Genomic DNA, 17725 nt, shown 5'->3' on the forward strand with positions numbered 1-17725 from the left:
TACATTTAAATGTGCAGAGTATTTTGCAATTTGAAAGCACGGTAGAAATACCAACCCTATCAGTCCTGCTAGCAACCAGGCTTACCAGCCAGAAAAGGACACAAAAAGCTATTTTAAATAATCTCTGCATTAACAAAGCACGTCTACACTTCTATGTGTTTGCTGAACCAGCTAACAGACCAGATCATAAGCATGTTCCAAACATTTAAAAGATAGGATATACAGTGATTTCAGTGAAAAGGTAAGAGCCTGAAATAATGCTTCCTCTCACAGCAGCCACAGATGGAGCTTCCTGTGAAATACAGGGCATTTAGGAAAACTAAGCATCTTTCAAAACCACGTCTGCCCAAACCACCACAGTTCTTAACAGTCACCTGCAGGAAATGAGAAGGCACTGGACAGGTTGTAGGCTCGTGTACGTTAGAACAGAAAGAACAAGCAAGCAAAACCGCAACAAGAGAAAGGAAAAAGCATTCTGCATCATGCTTGAAGCATTCTTAAGTTCCATTCAAAATTAGAGTTCTTCAGGGATTTGATTCCACAGAACACAGAAACACCCAAGCCATCAGTTGCAAACGACTGAATGCAGTGAATTAGCAAACCAATAGCAGACCCAAAGTTTGCAGAAATCAATGAAAAGATGACTGCCTACCCAGCAAGCTTTGTTTCAGGCTCCAAGTAAATACAGGCAATAATTAAAAAGCCTACACAGCACATCACCAAATACATTTTGCTCATTTCTTCAGAAAGGTTTTATGTTATTTGCAATCTCCAACAGTTTTAGTGCAGAAAACCCAAGAAGAGAAGCACTGTGGGAAAGAAAAAAAAGCTTTCGCAGCCAGAAAGCTTTACTGTCTGCTACAAAATATTTGCTGAAGAGTTAGAAAGGACTGGTTTTTGGACAGTGGGTTAAAGATTGGACAACTGTGATATAAGGCAATTCTACGATCATTTGCATTGCCTGATGTGATGGAAATACAAACCATCATACTGCAAAGGTGGAAGCTAAGGGAGGAATATCTATGATGTTTAACTGGTAAATGAAAATTGTAGTAATTCCAAACCAGCAGAATAACTCACCTTGCTTCCTGGTCTGTGCAGCTTGAAGCGATCATCTTTCATCAGGCTGGATAACACCTTCTCCATCTTTATCTCTGAGACACTGAAGCAGCAAAAACAAAACAAAAAAAATTCTGCAATTTATTCCGCTTTTAAAAATATAGTGCATAAAAAACTAAAGGCTGAAAACAGATGGCAAGAGGAGAGATGATACTCACCCCTCATCCAAAGAAATGGACTGTTTAGGGGGAAACAACAGGATCCCAAGGAACTTTTCCTATGAAGCCAACTCTCCCTCAGTTTCCTCCCACACACTCACATCATATCCCTCTCCCACAAGATCTTATGCCACTCCAACCTCTTGCTACACTACTGCAGTCAAAGCCCAGGAACACCCCTCCTGATGGATGCACTCTCACATTCATTCAGAGCTTCAAAAGCTATTTCTGATACCAAATACAGTTTGATTTTCTTCTCCATTCTGAGGACTCACCTTCTTTCTCCCCTGGCAGAAGTGTAAAACCAAAGCCCTACACATTAGGGACTCAAAACACTTTCTATCTTATTATTGTTTTTAAAATAAAGGCAACTCAGTCAGCTATCCCTAGCCAGGTTTCACACTGAGCATTTATTTCCATTCTGTCGACTCACATTCTTCCCGTAGCTTCAACCAGATGATTTATTCTCCAGTCCTGCTTGCAAGACACTGCTGGCCTACTGCTGTGGCCCAGATACCAGTGAATCTTAAGAACCAGCTTCATTTTAAAGCATGCAAGTGGTCCCATTCAGAGATGCATTCACAGGAGACTAGGTATCCTTCGTCCTCTTTAACACTGTCTTGTGGGGCACACGTACACACCAGGTGACACAACACAGGAACAGCTGTGCAGCTTCAGGCAATTAATATTACGGCTGCATCCAAACTGGGTCCCATTTCCAAGGGAATCACTCAGATAATAAAAGTTGAAGTTTGTGGGTCCAAATTTTCCAGTCGCTGCATTTCAGCAGTGGGCAAAGGTCATCTCTGGAAAAGAGATTCTTTCCCTTTTTATACCAGATTAAATCACAAATACTGCATGGAAGCCAAGGAGTTCATTGGGGTTTACTAGAGTGTAAGGAAGAGATAAATCTTTGGGCCTAAAACTTCTCAGACTCCTAGATCTCAGATGGTCAGACAGATGCAGGCGGTTTCTGAAAGGAGGCACGGTTGATTTTCTATGAAGTACAGAAAGAAACTGTCACAGCAAGGATCCTCCCTTTCTCTTCACTCAGAGATCTCAAAAATCCTGATAAGGAGGAATGAATAATTCTTTGCTATGTTCTGCATTACAACAGGATACTGTGTCCCGTGCACTTAAAGCACTGAATACTTTTTTCCTGCAACCTGCACTTCCAGCCTCCACCAGCTCACCATCACAAGCTAACTAAAGGAAAAGAGATGGTCTGCAGAAAGAGTCATCCAGCCTCAGAGGTACAGGCCAACGTGGCCATAAGATATTCTATATGGGAGGGGAGCCCCATCTCTGTGCAGCTGGGACTCTCAGTACACGGATTCCTCCACAGAGGATGCACAGAAGGGTGGGGGAGTGATGGGGAGAAAGGGAAATGGAGCATCAAATGACAGCTGAGGGCTTCTGTTTGTTTTTGAAAAGTGTAACAGCAAATTAAAACATAAATGGCAACTGCTTAAGCAAGTGAAAAGTGTACCTCCCCATCCCCCCAAGGTTTCTTTGACGCAGCTATGAATGAAAACGTCAAACCTTTGACATTGATTTGTCTGATATGTCACCCCCTCGCCGATCCTCCCCTCTCGCGGCGCGCTGCCAGCTCGCAGCCTAACAGATATGTGAACTTGGTTCTCAGCGGGGAGCAGCATGTGAGGGGAGCAGGGAGGGGGGGAGCACAACGTGGAGAAGGGAGAGAAATGACTCGCGCCTTCACGGTGATGCGCTTTCCTTTATAAATTAGTTAGGCCGCCGTTAGGAGATAAAGAAATTATCTGATAGCTGTCGAGGCAGGCGCTGCTAGATTGCAGTTGAAGGAACTAAAAGAGACATAAGCAAAAAGAAAAAAAAAAAAAAGTAAACCTCGCTGACTTTCTGCTGCTTCTTGCCTCTTCCCTACAGAGGAAAATCTGTTAGTTATGCTGAGACAGAACATTTTGGAGTCTAACCTTTAAAAAAAGAAGAAAAACAGGGAAATGCACACAAAACATCAACGTGCATGTACATACACCTTTACAGTTGGATAGAGGAGCCACAATGACAAGCCACACAAAGATTGAAAAGTAAGTTACAGAGGCACGCAGCCTCCTTGAGACCCATTGGGAATTACTGATCTCAGCAGAGCCAAAGCGAGATCGTTTTGGCAAAGGCTAACGCTGCTTTTCCACAGTGGAAGCCAAGGAGAGGCTTCAGGTACTGGTGAAAATTAATTGCGAGCGATTTCCAATTTCAAAGGCAGTCATCCCTAATTCCGAAGTGGATTTTCATCCAGGAACAAAGCCACGTCTGCTCTCATTACTTCCGACTCTCAACACTTCTGGACTTACTCCCATGCATGCTGGGGTGGGTGGAGGGGTTTAAGAAAAACTCTGGGTCAGATCCTCACCTCCTGTAAATCAGTGTGGCACTACTCATTTACACCAGCTGAAGATGGCGGGGACCTGTCTCACGCTTTGTCTTCTCAGAAATACATATTTTATGAAGTATTTACATTTCAATAAACCTAGCAGGAATTTCATCTATAAAAGGAAAAAAAAAATTAAAAACCAATTCACAACACACACCTAAGCCCAACACGAAACAACAGACTAAGAATTAAAAAAAAAAACCCACAAATTCCGGGAACTCGTGCAGTCCAGGTCAAAAGCTGTAAAGACTCGGGATGAAGGAAAAAAAATTATCAGTGCTGAAGAGGATCGGTGACAGCCCAACACACGCTGTCTTTCAGCCTCGCACTGAATTAAATTGTCAGGATTATCACCATAATGCTCTGTTTATGAAGAGTAACGGCAATTTGTGCTGATGGCACTCGCTGCCTTTAGCTTCAAGCTGCCTTCCTGCATCTTCGCTGCAATTCATCAGCTCTCTCTTCTTGCTGCTGTCCCTTCTCACACCGTGCACTACTACGTAAGGCAGAGCGCAGGACACATGACTGCAAACAGGCCGAATCGCCCACCCATGCCAATTAAACACTGATTTTCTTCCATCTGAAGACAGAGGTCAAAGGCAGAAAAATCACACTCCTTTTTTCGGCAGTCCCTTATCTCCAGGGCAGCAAGTTTTACGACGAACATAAAACAAACAAGAGAAGACAATCCCTGGAGTTGTTTGGACGTACTGATTTGAGAAGCGGAGAAAATATATTCACATCAAGCTCTCCTTACACACTGAGCACAGTCTTCTAGATTGCTGGAGAACGGTGGCTAGCTCAACAACAGGTCTTCTCAGCAGATATAATTAGCAGTGTGAGTGAGTGACACTGCTTCTTAAACTTGTTAAAAAAAAATCCAACAAAACTGGATGAAAGCATTAACAATTAAAAAAAAAAAAGTGGAAAAGATTCCTCTCTTTCCTCCAACCCTTCCCAAATATTATAAAATGGAAAAATACAACTTTCTACTTGGAGTTAAAAATTCACAATTATGTGGGATTTCACCTTTAAATGTCAGTGCTGTTTGTTACATGAAAAAAAACCCTGTCAGCTTAGCCCTCCATGTCTTGCTGGTGTCTGCTTAATAGATAGTTACCTGGGATGATGGATGGCTCTTTGTTAGACCACTAAATGGCTCGCAGCCTAGAATAAGCCTGTATTTACTGCCAACATTTGTTTGTTTCAAGGATGCAAAACCAAATTCAACTCCAAGCAGCTCCACCCGACGTAAACACAACAAATAAAAGAGAACTAATGTGTGCGTGAGTTTACAGGACTCCATCAACACTAGAACGACACTAAAGGGACTCTACTCAGCTGCTGCTCTGAAATGCCAAAGAGACAGCAATGCAGGAAGCAAGAGGAGTTGCATCTCCAGTTGCCTGCTGGGGAGGCTTGGGACATGGTAGTGCTCCCGATTAGCAGTACTGAAGGTTTTTTATCCCCAAAAAAGGACCACTGTGCAAGCAGACCTGGGCTAAAATCTCACAGTGTGCCAGCTATTGAGTAGCTGACTGCCCTTCGGGCTGCTCCTTCACCAGCCTGGCTTGCTCTCCTTACTGCCTCTTCCCAAGTCCTGGCCACAGCCGGTGCGAGAGAAGCTTTCTCAGCCAGCCTGGAAACACATCCCGCTTTTGGTCTGCTGAGTCCCCCGACCTCTTTGCCTTCCAGGACCATACTGGGCACTCACCACTCGCAGAAGCCTCTTCTATTTTTTCCACAAGCCACTTACACAACATATCTGGGCCAATTACCTGCCAGATACGACCCACAGCTCCCCAGCTATTTCTCTGCCGGATCTCTCCTGAAGAGAAAGCACAATCTCTGACAATATGGTGCTATGCAGGCAGATGGCCAGCCAGCATTTGACAGGCTCATTTGACTTGTGATCTCCGCATAGCCACAACTTGAACCCAGGGCCGCGGAGATAACAACCAAGCGCAAAGGATCCCCAACTCCCATCTCCTCTCTGCCCCTCGCCACACACACTCGCTCACACAATCTGCCAGCCGGATGATTTTCCACTCACATCCCCCTCTCTTTTTGCCAGTCTGGGGCTGGTCCTGGATCACAAGAATTAATAAATTCTTATTAAAACCTCCGCGAGCTACAGTCCCGCTGAAAGTGCCACGGAAGGTTAATTAGCAAGGATGAGCTGAAACTTTTGTTCGCGTTTCTGACTCACTTAATCTTGTGAGAAGCCAGCAAGCTGACATATTCTGCCTCCGAAGGCGCCAGGACAAGCAGGCTGTTCCCGTGACAGCCAATCCGAGCCGTCCTCCCGATCCGGTGGATGTATTCCGCAGGTGAAGCTGGAGCGTTATACTTCAAAAAGGGAACATGAGAAGGGAAAGGAGGAATTAACAGAACACAGCATGTTAATTATAAACGAGACACTCAGTCTGCTCGTCTGAAACAAAGGGGATCTCAGCAAAACCCACCTGCTGTACCTCCCTCGGAATCAGTCTGTTTATCAAGAGCCCATCGGACTCGTCGCTGTAACCATCACTCAACCCCCTCAGCCACAGCAGTTTTTTTTGACATGTGAATGTGACACATTGGCCAACTTTCAGATAATAGGACAGTTTTTCCCATCTCAGTGTCTCTCTTTGCCTTTTACATTTTATTTCTATACAGGCACATCAGGAATCTGTTTGCTTCTCTCTCTCAAAAAAATATTCTCGCTAAATCCTCCAACCGACCAAAGCCCAGCAGTACCCACACAGAGTGGGAAGCCACCTGCGCTGCATTTAGGAGAAAAGCCATGCAATTAAATAGGGCAAATCTAAATTTGGCAATGTTTTTGTTGTGATTAAAGCAAATCATAGGTAGTTATTGGATAGAAAAAACCTAAGAGAGACGGGATAGTAAGTCCTTCGGGCAGCGTATGACACAGGTAGCAGTTGTCTTCCCATCTACGACTGTGAGACACTACTGAGATGTTGCTTAAAGGCCCCCACCCAACCCCAATATAGCAGCGCCTCTCATTTATTTCACTGAGAATCAAAAATGCTCAGCAATTTGCAAGATTTGATAAAGGGTGACATATTTCCCTCCCTTTAGCCTCCCCCCATTTTTTCCCCCCCTCCTCTTTTCCTAGAAAAATGAACATGCACAGAGATACTGCTTAGAAATGAGCCCTCAGCAGTTTAACTGGAAAAAAACCAACAACCAAAGCCCACTCTAGTGTTTATACCTGTGCCCTCTGGCAAAGTTTCTACTGGCTAGAGGTGTGAGTAAGATGCTGTGAGCAATCTAATTGCTCCCTGCAGGTCCTTGCTCTTGGACACAGCTCTCAGGACAGCTGAGATTTCGCCTTCTGGACACACAGAAGTCTCCCAGGGCTTGAGGTAATTTGCACCGCGTTCTAACACTGGCAACTATATCTTCGGTAAATTATATTAATATACAGATCTGGGAATTAAAGACTTTACTTCCCCAGCCTTCTCTGACTAGCTAGCCGCTACAAAAATCTTTCCTTTTAAAAAAACACTAAATGAAAATCAAATTTGTTACCTGGAGGGATGAGACAGAAATTAAAAAGCTGTTTCACCGAGGCTTTGTGCCCTGTTCTTTCTACCCAGGCGTCACTTGATATATGAGAATCTCTAGATCAGTTTTCCCCAATTCTACTAACCTTTCTTTTAATTATAAATCTTTTACAAAAATGAAACCTGCTTCATGCCCCCAGATTCCTCTTTGAAGTGACAGGCTGCTATTTTTAAGGTTCAATCCATCTCTCTTAGTTTCTGTTTTCTTTTTAGAGACAATATTTCTGTCAACAGCAACGCAGTGTTGCTGTGGTTTTTGTTTGTTTTTGAAGAGGAAATCTGAACTATGCAGTTCTACTGAAAGCTGAATGCTTACAGCCAACCCAGCCCCAGTCCCAACCCAGCAAAGCCCAACCTGAAGCATTCAGGTCACTGCACAGATACCATAGGGCCACTCAACATTTAATATTAGCAGTGTACTTAAACTCTTCATGGAATCGTGTCCTCAGCAATCTCAGAAAAGCAGAAACACAGAACCACAAAAGAGGTGGGCAGTACTTCTGAGGATTTGGCTTCCTGTGGGGGTAAGAAGGAGGTGCTCCCTCCCAGCCACCAGAACACTATTACACAACAGACTATATTGGAGTTATTGAAAACAGACCATCAGCCTTGAGTCCCAGCCCTGCAGTCAGCAATACGTGGGTCTTCCACACCTGAGGCATCAGCACAAAGACAAGCCAACTGCAGAAAGAGGATCTGGACTGGAAAGGGATTTCATCTAAGCAAGACTGCACTTAATACATACACACACATACATACACACTAAACCTACCTGCACGATCCACGTGACTTGAGGCAGGTCTAGTCCACGTGCTGCAACGTCCTTTAAAATTAACAAGGAAATTACTAAGTAAAAACACTCCGCAGATCTCAGCAAATTATGAACTATGCTGGGATAGTGATTATGCTGGGAAACAACTGGCTACACAAATAGGAATTTTACGTGCGTGTTTTTAGGAGAGGTGGGCTGAAGGTCAAAACTAGTGTGAAGGGTTTTAAATACAAGGGAAATCGTTACCAGGTTAATACAATGAGAAGCGTTTCACTACCATGGGCCAAAGCTTGGAGAATACAAGAACAGCTCTTTGAGGAGAGTGGTGTTGAATTACAGCAGTCTGCTACAGTCCCTTTACATTACATCAGAGAGAGTCAGCTATCTTAATGGTACTGACACCTTTGGTTCTTCAGTTTGTTTCATTGATGAAAACAGATCTGCTCGTAGCACATACTACACAAACAGCAAGAGAGGCAGAATTAAATCCCTGGAAGGCAATATTGCTACTGAGCTAACTTCTTCTCCAGCAAGTCTAAGAACCAAAATCAGGCTGCTAATGATGAAAAGGAAGATGGTCACAAAAATGATCAAAGATCCTAGGCCTTGAGTAGAACGTCCAAACATGCACTGGTCTCTGCCAAGAACTAATTCGTAGTTTCCTAAGTGATGATATGAAGTTGAGGAACAGAAGACTTGCAGAGCACCTGGTGCTGTGATTTAAAAGGAAGAAAAAAAAAAAAAGGCCAACAAACAATTTAATAGAATCTGCAGGAAGCTCAAGGGGAGGGGACTTCAGCCATCCCTTAGATTTTCACCAGCCTGGCTTTGATTTGGAGAAACAAAACTCAGTCCTGAAGAAAACAGTCTGAAGCTACTGTCAGGCACATGGTTTGATGTGCCAGCTGGTGAGAAAAGCCATCAACTTGGAGAAGGGCTTGAGTGAGACCCTTTAGTTATCTGCAGATAGTACAGCTCAAAAATCTATCCTGTCAGAGAGGAAACAGAGTTTAAATGCTGTTCAAAATGGAGAGAGAGCGCAAGCGTGCTTCAATCTCCCTTCTTGATGTTCTGTTCATTAGCAATGTCCTCACATACTCCTTGGATTTTACATTCACCACGCGCAATAACAGAGCAGGTGTGCAGATTTAACTCTGTTAGGTAATGTTTTGGAACACATGTATCTTTTAGCTAGTTGCAAAATAGAATATATTAAGAATGTAAGCAGGAGCTTAATGTACTAAAAATGTGTCAGCCACCCACTGAAGTGTTTTCATGCAACTCCCACACACGTTAAAAGACGAGGAAGCTGATGTTTTGGCAGCAAAGGCCTTTCCATAAGCGCTAGCCAGGCTGCTTTGTGGCTCCAACTGCAGCAAAGGAGGAGGCAGTTTCCACAGCGCCCACTCTGAAATAATACACGCTTCCACTCCAACACGCTCATTAAGGAACGACTTGTTCCCAGAGTCAGATGAACAGATGTACAAAAAGCCATTTAAAGGAGGCTGGAGAAAATAAATCAAGGGAAGTCAGGGAACGTGTACAGCAGTTACCAGGATAACAAGATTATGAACTCTACAGCACAATCAGACAGGAGTGCTGATGTCTGATTTTGCTGGTTCTGCTACGTACTTCCATGCTGACAAGCCTTTGGTGTTTTCCTGTTCTGTGCTCTCACACCTAGCAGTCTAGGAAAGGCTGTAGCTGAGCACAGGGCTCTGACCTTGGGACAAGGTTGAAATATGCAGATAACCAAGCTATCCTTGTGGTCACAAGCATGCATCTCCAACACTGGGAAAGGAACCATCCCTCTCATCCACTAGGACCCTTTCCCTTCTCTTCTAAGATACCTTTTTGCAACACATCTGGCTGGGAAACCACTGCTGCAGACAGCATCGTTCCCATGTACGTTTGCCAAAGGAAGCAGGAAAACTGAAAGGTTAACCAAAAACATGATAAAGAGCCAGGGACATTTCAGGAGGAGGCTCTCTCCCATCATCAGTCTTGTATTCACTACTCCTTTCACAATGCCACCGACTCCATTCAGCTGTTACTGACATGTATCAGCAGCTATTCTCTTGAGGTTTAACTTGGCTTTCTTTCAGAAGTATCTTGGGATTTACTGGTAATTGGAGTGTTTTGCAAACTCTCAAAGATTTCTCAGTATCAGTCCACCTGCGTCTCCTGTAGCTCCTTTTTCATAAAGACCCCAAGTAGGCAGCAGCAGGGTAGAATTAGGATAAAAAGTTGGAGATGATTTGCCTTCCTCTGCTGAGGAAGCCATGAGCTTCTTGCTTCTCACATCTTTAGAAAAACACTTCTGGGTCATCGTACTGGGAAAGAGAACACAGCTCAAACAACAATTATCCTGTTTTACTAGCACTACATTTATTTCCCACACAGAAGCACTAACCTGCTGCCAGCACTCTTTCAAGAAGCCCGACAGATTTCCAATTCACTGCTTTCACTTCTTCCCCATTGCCCCAGACAGCATTAGCCCTTCCATGTATTTCTCACACCACCATTCCTCAATAACAGGGAAATCAAGAATATGACACCTGATTGATGACATCACTGCTGTTTCCTCTCAGTGGGCAGCAAGAGGGAGAACTAAATGCCCATCTCACAGGAGCAAGGAAAAAAGAAACGACTCCAGCGCAGTTCTAAAGAAAACTCTGATGCCAACCAAAGAATAATCTGAAGCCTTAACCACGTTCCTGGCCTGACCCCAACTGCAAGTCACAGAACGGCACAATTTAGAAGTCTGACCAACCTGAGGACTTGCAGAAATACTGAAATTCCTGCTCTTAACAATTCATGTCAGCAGCCTGTCCTCATGGCCCGCGACAGGGGTGGTGAGGTAGAGAGAGGGGTTGGATGCAAGGGAACAAAGGACAAAAACCCCACACAGAGAGCAAAGCGTATTGCTGCGGAATATCAGAAACAGCACAGCCACAAAACTTTTGCAAGGGCCTTCATTTGCTCACAATCTAATTAGGGCAAAGGAAATTGCTAAAGTTGCTTTTGAAAGACACTCAACGGTGAGGTCTTGAAGGCCCTGAGCTTGACAATTGGCTGCCTACATGAGGCCTAGAAGTACAGATGGAAGGCAGCTTGCTCAGGTGCCAGGCTGTCAGTTGGATTAAAATGACTCATTTATTTACCAAAGAACCTCACAAAGTGCTTTAGCTAACAGGCAGAGAGGGCCTAACGGCTCTCCAAGCTGGGGAAGAAGCTCTCGCGCCTTCCCGGCCTGCCAAAAGTCATTACTGCCGAGTGTGGAAAGCCATCAGCAGGGTAGAGACCCCCGTCGGCAGGGTGACAGATTGGGCTGCGTAATCAGAGGAGGAAGGAGAGAGCACAGAAGCTGTCAGAGGCGAAAGCTCTTGGCTGGGGCCGCCAGAAAACTGGCAAGATGAGTTAGCGTGACTGAGTAAACAGCAAACAATCTCCAAATGATCTTTCCTCTCTCCCTGGAAGAGATGAACTTGTTTAAAAGGCACATCCCAAAGGAAGCTGCAAAGAACTTCAGTGAAGGAGAGAGAAATAAATCTGGATGAGACCCTCTGAGATATACAGCCCTTCTTTATTTTCTTGACTGCAGAAAATATTTCATGGACTATACTAATATACATATGACATAGAGCAAATTAATAAAAGGAACAGCAGGTCCCATTGCTTACTGGAGCGGAAAGATGGGTGGAGAACATGGCATAAGGGACAAGGGAAGGACAGTAACATTATTTGTGCTGCTCTTTTGTGAGCCAAGTTTCAAAATTTTGCGGGCGCAAAACATGGTTTTGCAGTGAAGAGAGCAGAACCATCTCACTGCAGATTTTTGCTGATATGAATAAAAGCATCAGAAAAAGCAATGCCCTCGGAGGCAGGAGGTGCTCATAGTGCCTGGCTGCCCTTTGGACATCTGCGTTGGGAAGGCACCTGTAATGTGGGACTAGTGCAAAGCGTATCTCTATATTAAGGTGTCCATATGGTCCCCATTACTGTGGTAACAGGCCACCTCCTGGTTTCAATGCATTTGTCCTCCCAACATCTCTGTAAGATAGAAGAGTGCTACTATCCCCATTTTACAGATGGGGAACTGAAGCACGGAGATATTTTGGGGCTAGACGTACAACTTACTGTACTTAACATGCTAACCATGTGCCAGATGAGCCATAGTAACGGTAACTGTCAGGATTTGCATCCCTGCCTTGCAGTAAATGCAAAGTAGCTTAGACTGCAAACTGAAGTAGGGTTATGATAAATGCATCACCTTACACTACTCTCTTCACTGCAATCGAGGCTAATACACATTAACTCCCATTTATGACAGGTCAGGAGCAAACACAACTATCATCACTCAGTTGACACGTGGCTAGCTGCCTTGTCATCACAATTCCACGTCCACTTGTATGGAGTCTGTGGCGTGGCAGGAAATCAAGCCACATCTCCAGTGTCTCAAGAGGGGAATCCCATCCACTGGGACTTCTTTATCTAACTTATTTTTCTTCCTACCCTGTCATCAGCCGTGTGTTTCTTGGCATATTTTTCCTGCCACAGGCTGCATTTCTCCTCCAAACTGTCTTAGCCAGGAACTGTTATCCCAATGAAAGACACAAGAGTGTTGATGATTCTATTTTAACTTTGTCTAAAATTGAGCATTCAGCATCTTTGTGAACTCCTTAAACAGAAATCTCAGTAACAAAATAAGTCCTTGAAATTTCTCAGTTATAGATAGAACATGCATGAAGGATAACACAGTTTACCCATTTAGTATACAGCATTTACCATATGCTACTTATCTTCAAAATACTCTGTCTACACCAGCAAATGATGAAGTTCAATATGTTCCTCAGCTGAGACACTTAAGTATTATCTCCAGATACAGGAAAATCAAGTAGTAGTTACACTTATGAATTGCAAAGATGCATTTTGACCTTGATCAATTCATTGTAAAGACTTTATACAGAAGAGGAGCAGGTAACATGTCCATCTTCACAGGTGATACAAAATATAATTTGGCAACGCTAAGTCAAATGCTCCTATATACGTGGCAGTCCCAGTTCATAACTGTGCACATAAAGATAAGAAAAAAATTAGCTCCCATTCTCTGAAAAAAAATATATGTATAAATTGCAACTAGTTTCCTTTAAGAATAATGTGCTGCAAGAACAGGAATCATTTCAGAGCTAGAGAGGGTTTCTCAGCTCTAATTACTCCCGATCGCTGTAATTTACAAGTTTGCGGTGGGTAGAAATCGCCAAGATTCACACATTTTCAGATCAACAGCTGCCACTATTAGAGAGCAAATCGTGCAGCCTTCTGCACCACTGCAGCAGGCTAGCTGTGGCACCGACAGGTCAGAAACAGAAAGTAGAAGGTGCCACCATAACACAAGGGTGCCAGCAAACTTCAGTAGAGGACAAGAATCTCTCCCTCAGCACCCTTGAAGGAAGCTTGAAGGGCAAAGCATGGAGAGCAGCAGAGCATGTGCATTTCTAATGACACCGTTCTCTGGTAGGGCTTCCCTTCCATCCCTGCAGGCTTTCGTTTTTAACCTTGGGGTAGTCATTAAGATGGAAAATATCACACCACATCCAATTTACCTGGCAGTTACGGGGCACGCTACAAATAAGGATTGCTTTCTATTGACTGCACACAGAGGGCAAGGTTCCAGCTTCAGATGAACAGATTTTTGCAGACATACAGCCACGCAACATACTTAGAGGCTCTTGTGTAAGATACGCTTTTTTTTCTGCATACGGTGCCTTACAGCAAAAGATCATGCAATAGTTTGCAAAGAGGGCACCAGCCCTTATTTAACATGTGAGATGCAGAAAAAGGAGATGACCTTCCTCAAGGTCAGACAGCGAGCTGGAATTACAGTTCAGTGCCAAGTCTTCTGTTCTACCATTAGATACCAGGCGGGCCCATTAACATGGTGCTGCAAAGGGACTAAGATACTTACAGTGCAAAGTAAGATGCCGGTATTGGATTTTAGGAACTCCTGGAAGACCTCTGTTCTTTCCTAGAGAATTAGAACAGAAAAATGAAGAATATGTATGCACATTACAATCAACCTTAAAGCAAATTAGCTAGAGTAACAACAACTATGCCTCTTCTGACCCTATCATGCATAGCTTCAAGAGCAGTCAGGCTCAAATGAAAAAGTAATAGTACAGAGGTGTGGTCCAGAAGGCACAACAGGGCAAACCCAAATATGCTTGATCAAAACAAATAATTAAGTACTGGAGATGCTCAGCTGCACAGTTGCTCATGAGAACCATGGGATAAGTTCCAAAGCAAAAGGACAAGGGAAAGGAGACCTTGGTCAGAATCCTCTGTGCTGGGGCAGGGAGGTGGTGTGCTTCCAGCCTTTGAGGCAGCCTCCACAGAGCTCCCTGGGCGCCCTCCCGTGGCCCCAGCAACGAGGAGGGCCCTTGCACGGGTAAGGGCCACCCCACAGGCTCCTGAAAACAAGAACTGATGACATTGGGTTGGGACCTAAGTATCAGTGCCACAGCTGCATCCACATCTCTGGTCTGTATCAACAATTCCTGCTACTCCACTTCTAAACTGAGGTCAGGCTCCAAGGTAGGGCTGGCCCACAGCCCCAGACACCACGTTGCCATGCCAGCAGTCCCACATGACATTACAGACATATTTGCTGTTACATTAGTCAGCCTCTGACACCAGTAACTGAAGGCCTGAATAGCATTTGGTCTTCGCGTTTGCCAGTAACACCTACTCAACTGCTTCTGCCCACCCAACTGTAAGAAACAACTGCATGCTCCCATTTCCTTGATCTTACTCCACTTACTCTTGTCCTTTTCAGAGCTCAGACTGTCTCTGGCTTCAAACATACCATCCCCATCTTCTTCCTGCACCCTTTTTCTTCCGAAATATCCTCACCTCCATGTTCCAAACATTCCTCCTCAGAGTCCTAGCTAGGGGCTAAGTGAACAGCCTGCTACAATGATGATATAGAAGCAACCTTACATACCTGACTCCCAGCTAGACTTACTGTTCTAGAAAAGAAGGGAAACTTGGGCCTTGCTGACACGCTGAACCCTCTGCTGACAAAAATTAAAGAAGAGAGCACGCTGTATCTTGTTGACAATGACAGCAGCCGTGCTCAGCAGTACCATATGGGATCCACAATTTAGCTCCATTAATGCTCTTAATTTGAAGACATCAAGCACTAATTACACACTGGGTACTAAAAAGGCAAAACCCTTCCCCTGGTGCCAGCTACTTAGTGGTGTTCTGTTGCCTTAACAGCTGGTCAGGGTAGAGTTGGGCCAGACTGGGCCTGCTCACTCGCTCAGACAGGCAGGTTGAGGAAAGGCCAGAATGCAGGGACAGCAAAGCACATGTTTCTGGTCTCCACAGGATGGGAATGAGCAAGAAAAACAATGGCTCTTCACCTCTTGCTTCATCAGAAAAGCTCTATTCATTTACCATCTCCGCTGTGCAGCTCAGAGTGGAGCAGCAGGTCTCTCTATCACAGGCTGAGGGCAAGATCAGGGGCTGAAGTTTCCAGGGAGCTCCCTTGGCTATTGAGAGAAACACTGCAGTGACAGCTTATTTGGTGCTCTTCTCCTGGCCTCTCAGCTCCCTGCAGCAAACTCCAAATTCATCATCCAGGCCCACTCTGCTAAAACCCATTTATTCTGAGGTAATTATCATTATCTTGCTATTATTCCATACTAGTGAAAAGAATAGCCTGTCAAGACACTGTTCTTTAAAATCAATGCCAAACTGCTCCATCCTCATCTAATGGGGGTCAACTTATGTAGTAACATTTTGGGGCTCAGATGAAGTTTGCCTCTGGCATCAGAAGTCTTTCTTGACTGCATGAAAGAGAAGCATGGATACATAAATGGTTTAAGCATGCCCACTGGGAATACTGAACGGCTGCCTCAGCCTGCTGAAATAATACCTCCTTCCTCTTCAGCTGTGTTTTTCAGATATAGCTACCAAAGTACTTTTCAGAAGTAGGACAATATTCTTATTCTCATTAGCAGATGGAAGAGTGAGGCCCCTAGAGGTGAAATGATTCTCTATCCTCTCCTCTGCCCTCTTCCCCAAAATAACCACAAAATAAATCACAGTGAACAAGGAACAAAACTGTGTATCCTGCCATTTTGATAATGCTTACTTCCTGTTCCATGTTGCCATGCAGTCGTAGAAACTGTAAGTGCACGGAGGAGACAGATGAACGTTTTGATTGTTCAGACTCTAGCTCTCCTGAAAGGACATTATCAAGGAGCTCGGAGTGGAATTCCACTTGTTCACAACTGGAGAAAAAGATGATCATCTTATGTTGCTTTTCAAACTGCAAAAAAACCAAGAAAATTGCATTTGACCACCTCCTGTAGGCCTCTCCCAACACCCTCATCTCAGGGTATCTACCTGACTTTCTCTTCTGTAGATACAATTACCGAGGACCGGATACATTAGGGAGTTTGACACCAAATGCTAAGCCACTAAAGAAATTACCTCATGTCAGCATGAAAGACATAAGTTCAAAGCTTTATCCCTAATCCACGCTAACCTTGACAGACTAAGAGATGTAGGAGTAGAAATGAGCAAAGGGCTACTTAATTATATAAATGCAAACAGGAGTCTCACCTTGCATTTCTCTAGGATAAAAGCTGCTAACGTGACAAGCCTCAGTTTGCTGGGGACCATCACGAAATACTGCTTGAGCTTCTCTGGAACAGCAAAGTTTTCCTGGTCCATACAGTTTGAGGAACTACTGGCTTCTTTCTCTGTTTGTAATGCTGGTTTGAGACTCTTCTGGATTTCGTCTGCTATGGAAATTCTGATGGGATCATTCAAACTGATATCAGCCAGCCGTGTTACTCCTAAACCACAGGAAATGAAAAATACATGAGGCTCAATCTGGCATGCTGCTAGAGAAGGTGATGATATATTCACATAAAGAACAATTAATGCAATTCCAGTGAAAAACAGAGAAGGACAAGGAACTAACGTGTGAAGCTTCAAACACTAAGAGAACACTTACACCAACTTCAGATTTTTCAGGGCTTAGCCAAGCATAGTTGCTGTGGACTCCACCAAAATTGTCACAAGACCCTACTCCAGCCAACTGTGCTCCTTTGCATTTACCAAGAGCATAAGAGTCACTAGGCCTGGCCCAATTCCTGCCTCAGCAATTGACTGTAAGACACAGAGCAACCGACATACCAACTGTCCTGTCATTAGTTTTTTTTTTGCCTTAATTCATCTGTAAGGAGAAAAGCATCATACAAAAACAGTGCTCGCCAGGTTCATGGCTCTGCAATGCGTGTGACATATACGTAAACACAGTGACAGAAATTCCAGTAACAAAGAAGTGTCATAAACCCAATAAAATCAATAGGCACCAATCTACTTCTGCAAAGGGCTTCTTTTTGGGCTATCATTTAGTAAGACTCAAATATTTTGCAGTTCCCTGTGAATTTTTCAGCTGAAAGAGCTGACCAACTGTCTGTACCCTACCTTCAGTGAGCGTGGCTGAGAGCAGGACATTCTGCCGTGTCTCCCTCTCGGCATTTAAAGCGTTAAGTATCACAGTTACGTCCTTCTCAAAGCCCAGGTCCAGGATCCTACAAAAGCAACAGAAATGATAAAAGATGCCCTCAGGAAGGAATGAGAAGAAAGCCTTAAGCCTACATAATCC

At 44.1% G+C, this 17725-nt stretch overlaps 1 protein-coding gene across 2 annotated transcripts in view; it reads right to left on the minus strand.

Moving 5' to 3' along the window:
• The window catches only part of DDX31 (DEAD-box helicase 31), a 43133-nt gene that overhangs the window by 16554 nt on the left and 8854 nt on the right, over window positions 1–17725 (minus strand). For both annotated transcript variants that reach the window (XM_021413588.1, XM_021413587.1), the window contains exons 11-17: window positions 17545–17651; window positions 16672–16907; window positions 16199–16375; window positions 14006–14065; window positions 8038–8088; window positions 5900–6039; window positions 1081–1162 (exon numbers count right to left, since the gene is read on the minus strand). In XM_021413588.1, coding sequence (XP_021269263.1) covers window positions 1081–1162; window positions 5900–6039; window positions 8038–8088; window positions 14006–14065; window positions 16199–16375; window positions 16672–16907; window positions 17545–17651 — 853 coding nt within the window. The remainder of the gene's footprint in view (window positions 1–1080; window positions 1163–5899; window positions 6040–8037; window positions 8089–14005; window positions 14066–16198; window positions 16376–16671; window positions 16908–17544; window positions 17652–17725) is intronic.

Source organism: Numida meleagris, chromosome 16, assembly GCF_002078875.1.
Source record: "Numida meleagris isolate 19003 breed g44 Domestic line chromosome 16, NumMel1.0, whole genome shotgun sequence".
Taxonomy (NCBI): Eukaryota; Metazoa; Chordata; class Aves; order Galliformes; family Numididae; genus Numida; species Numida meleagris.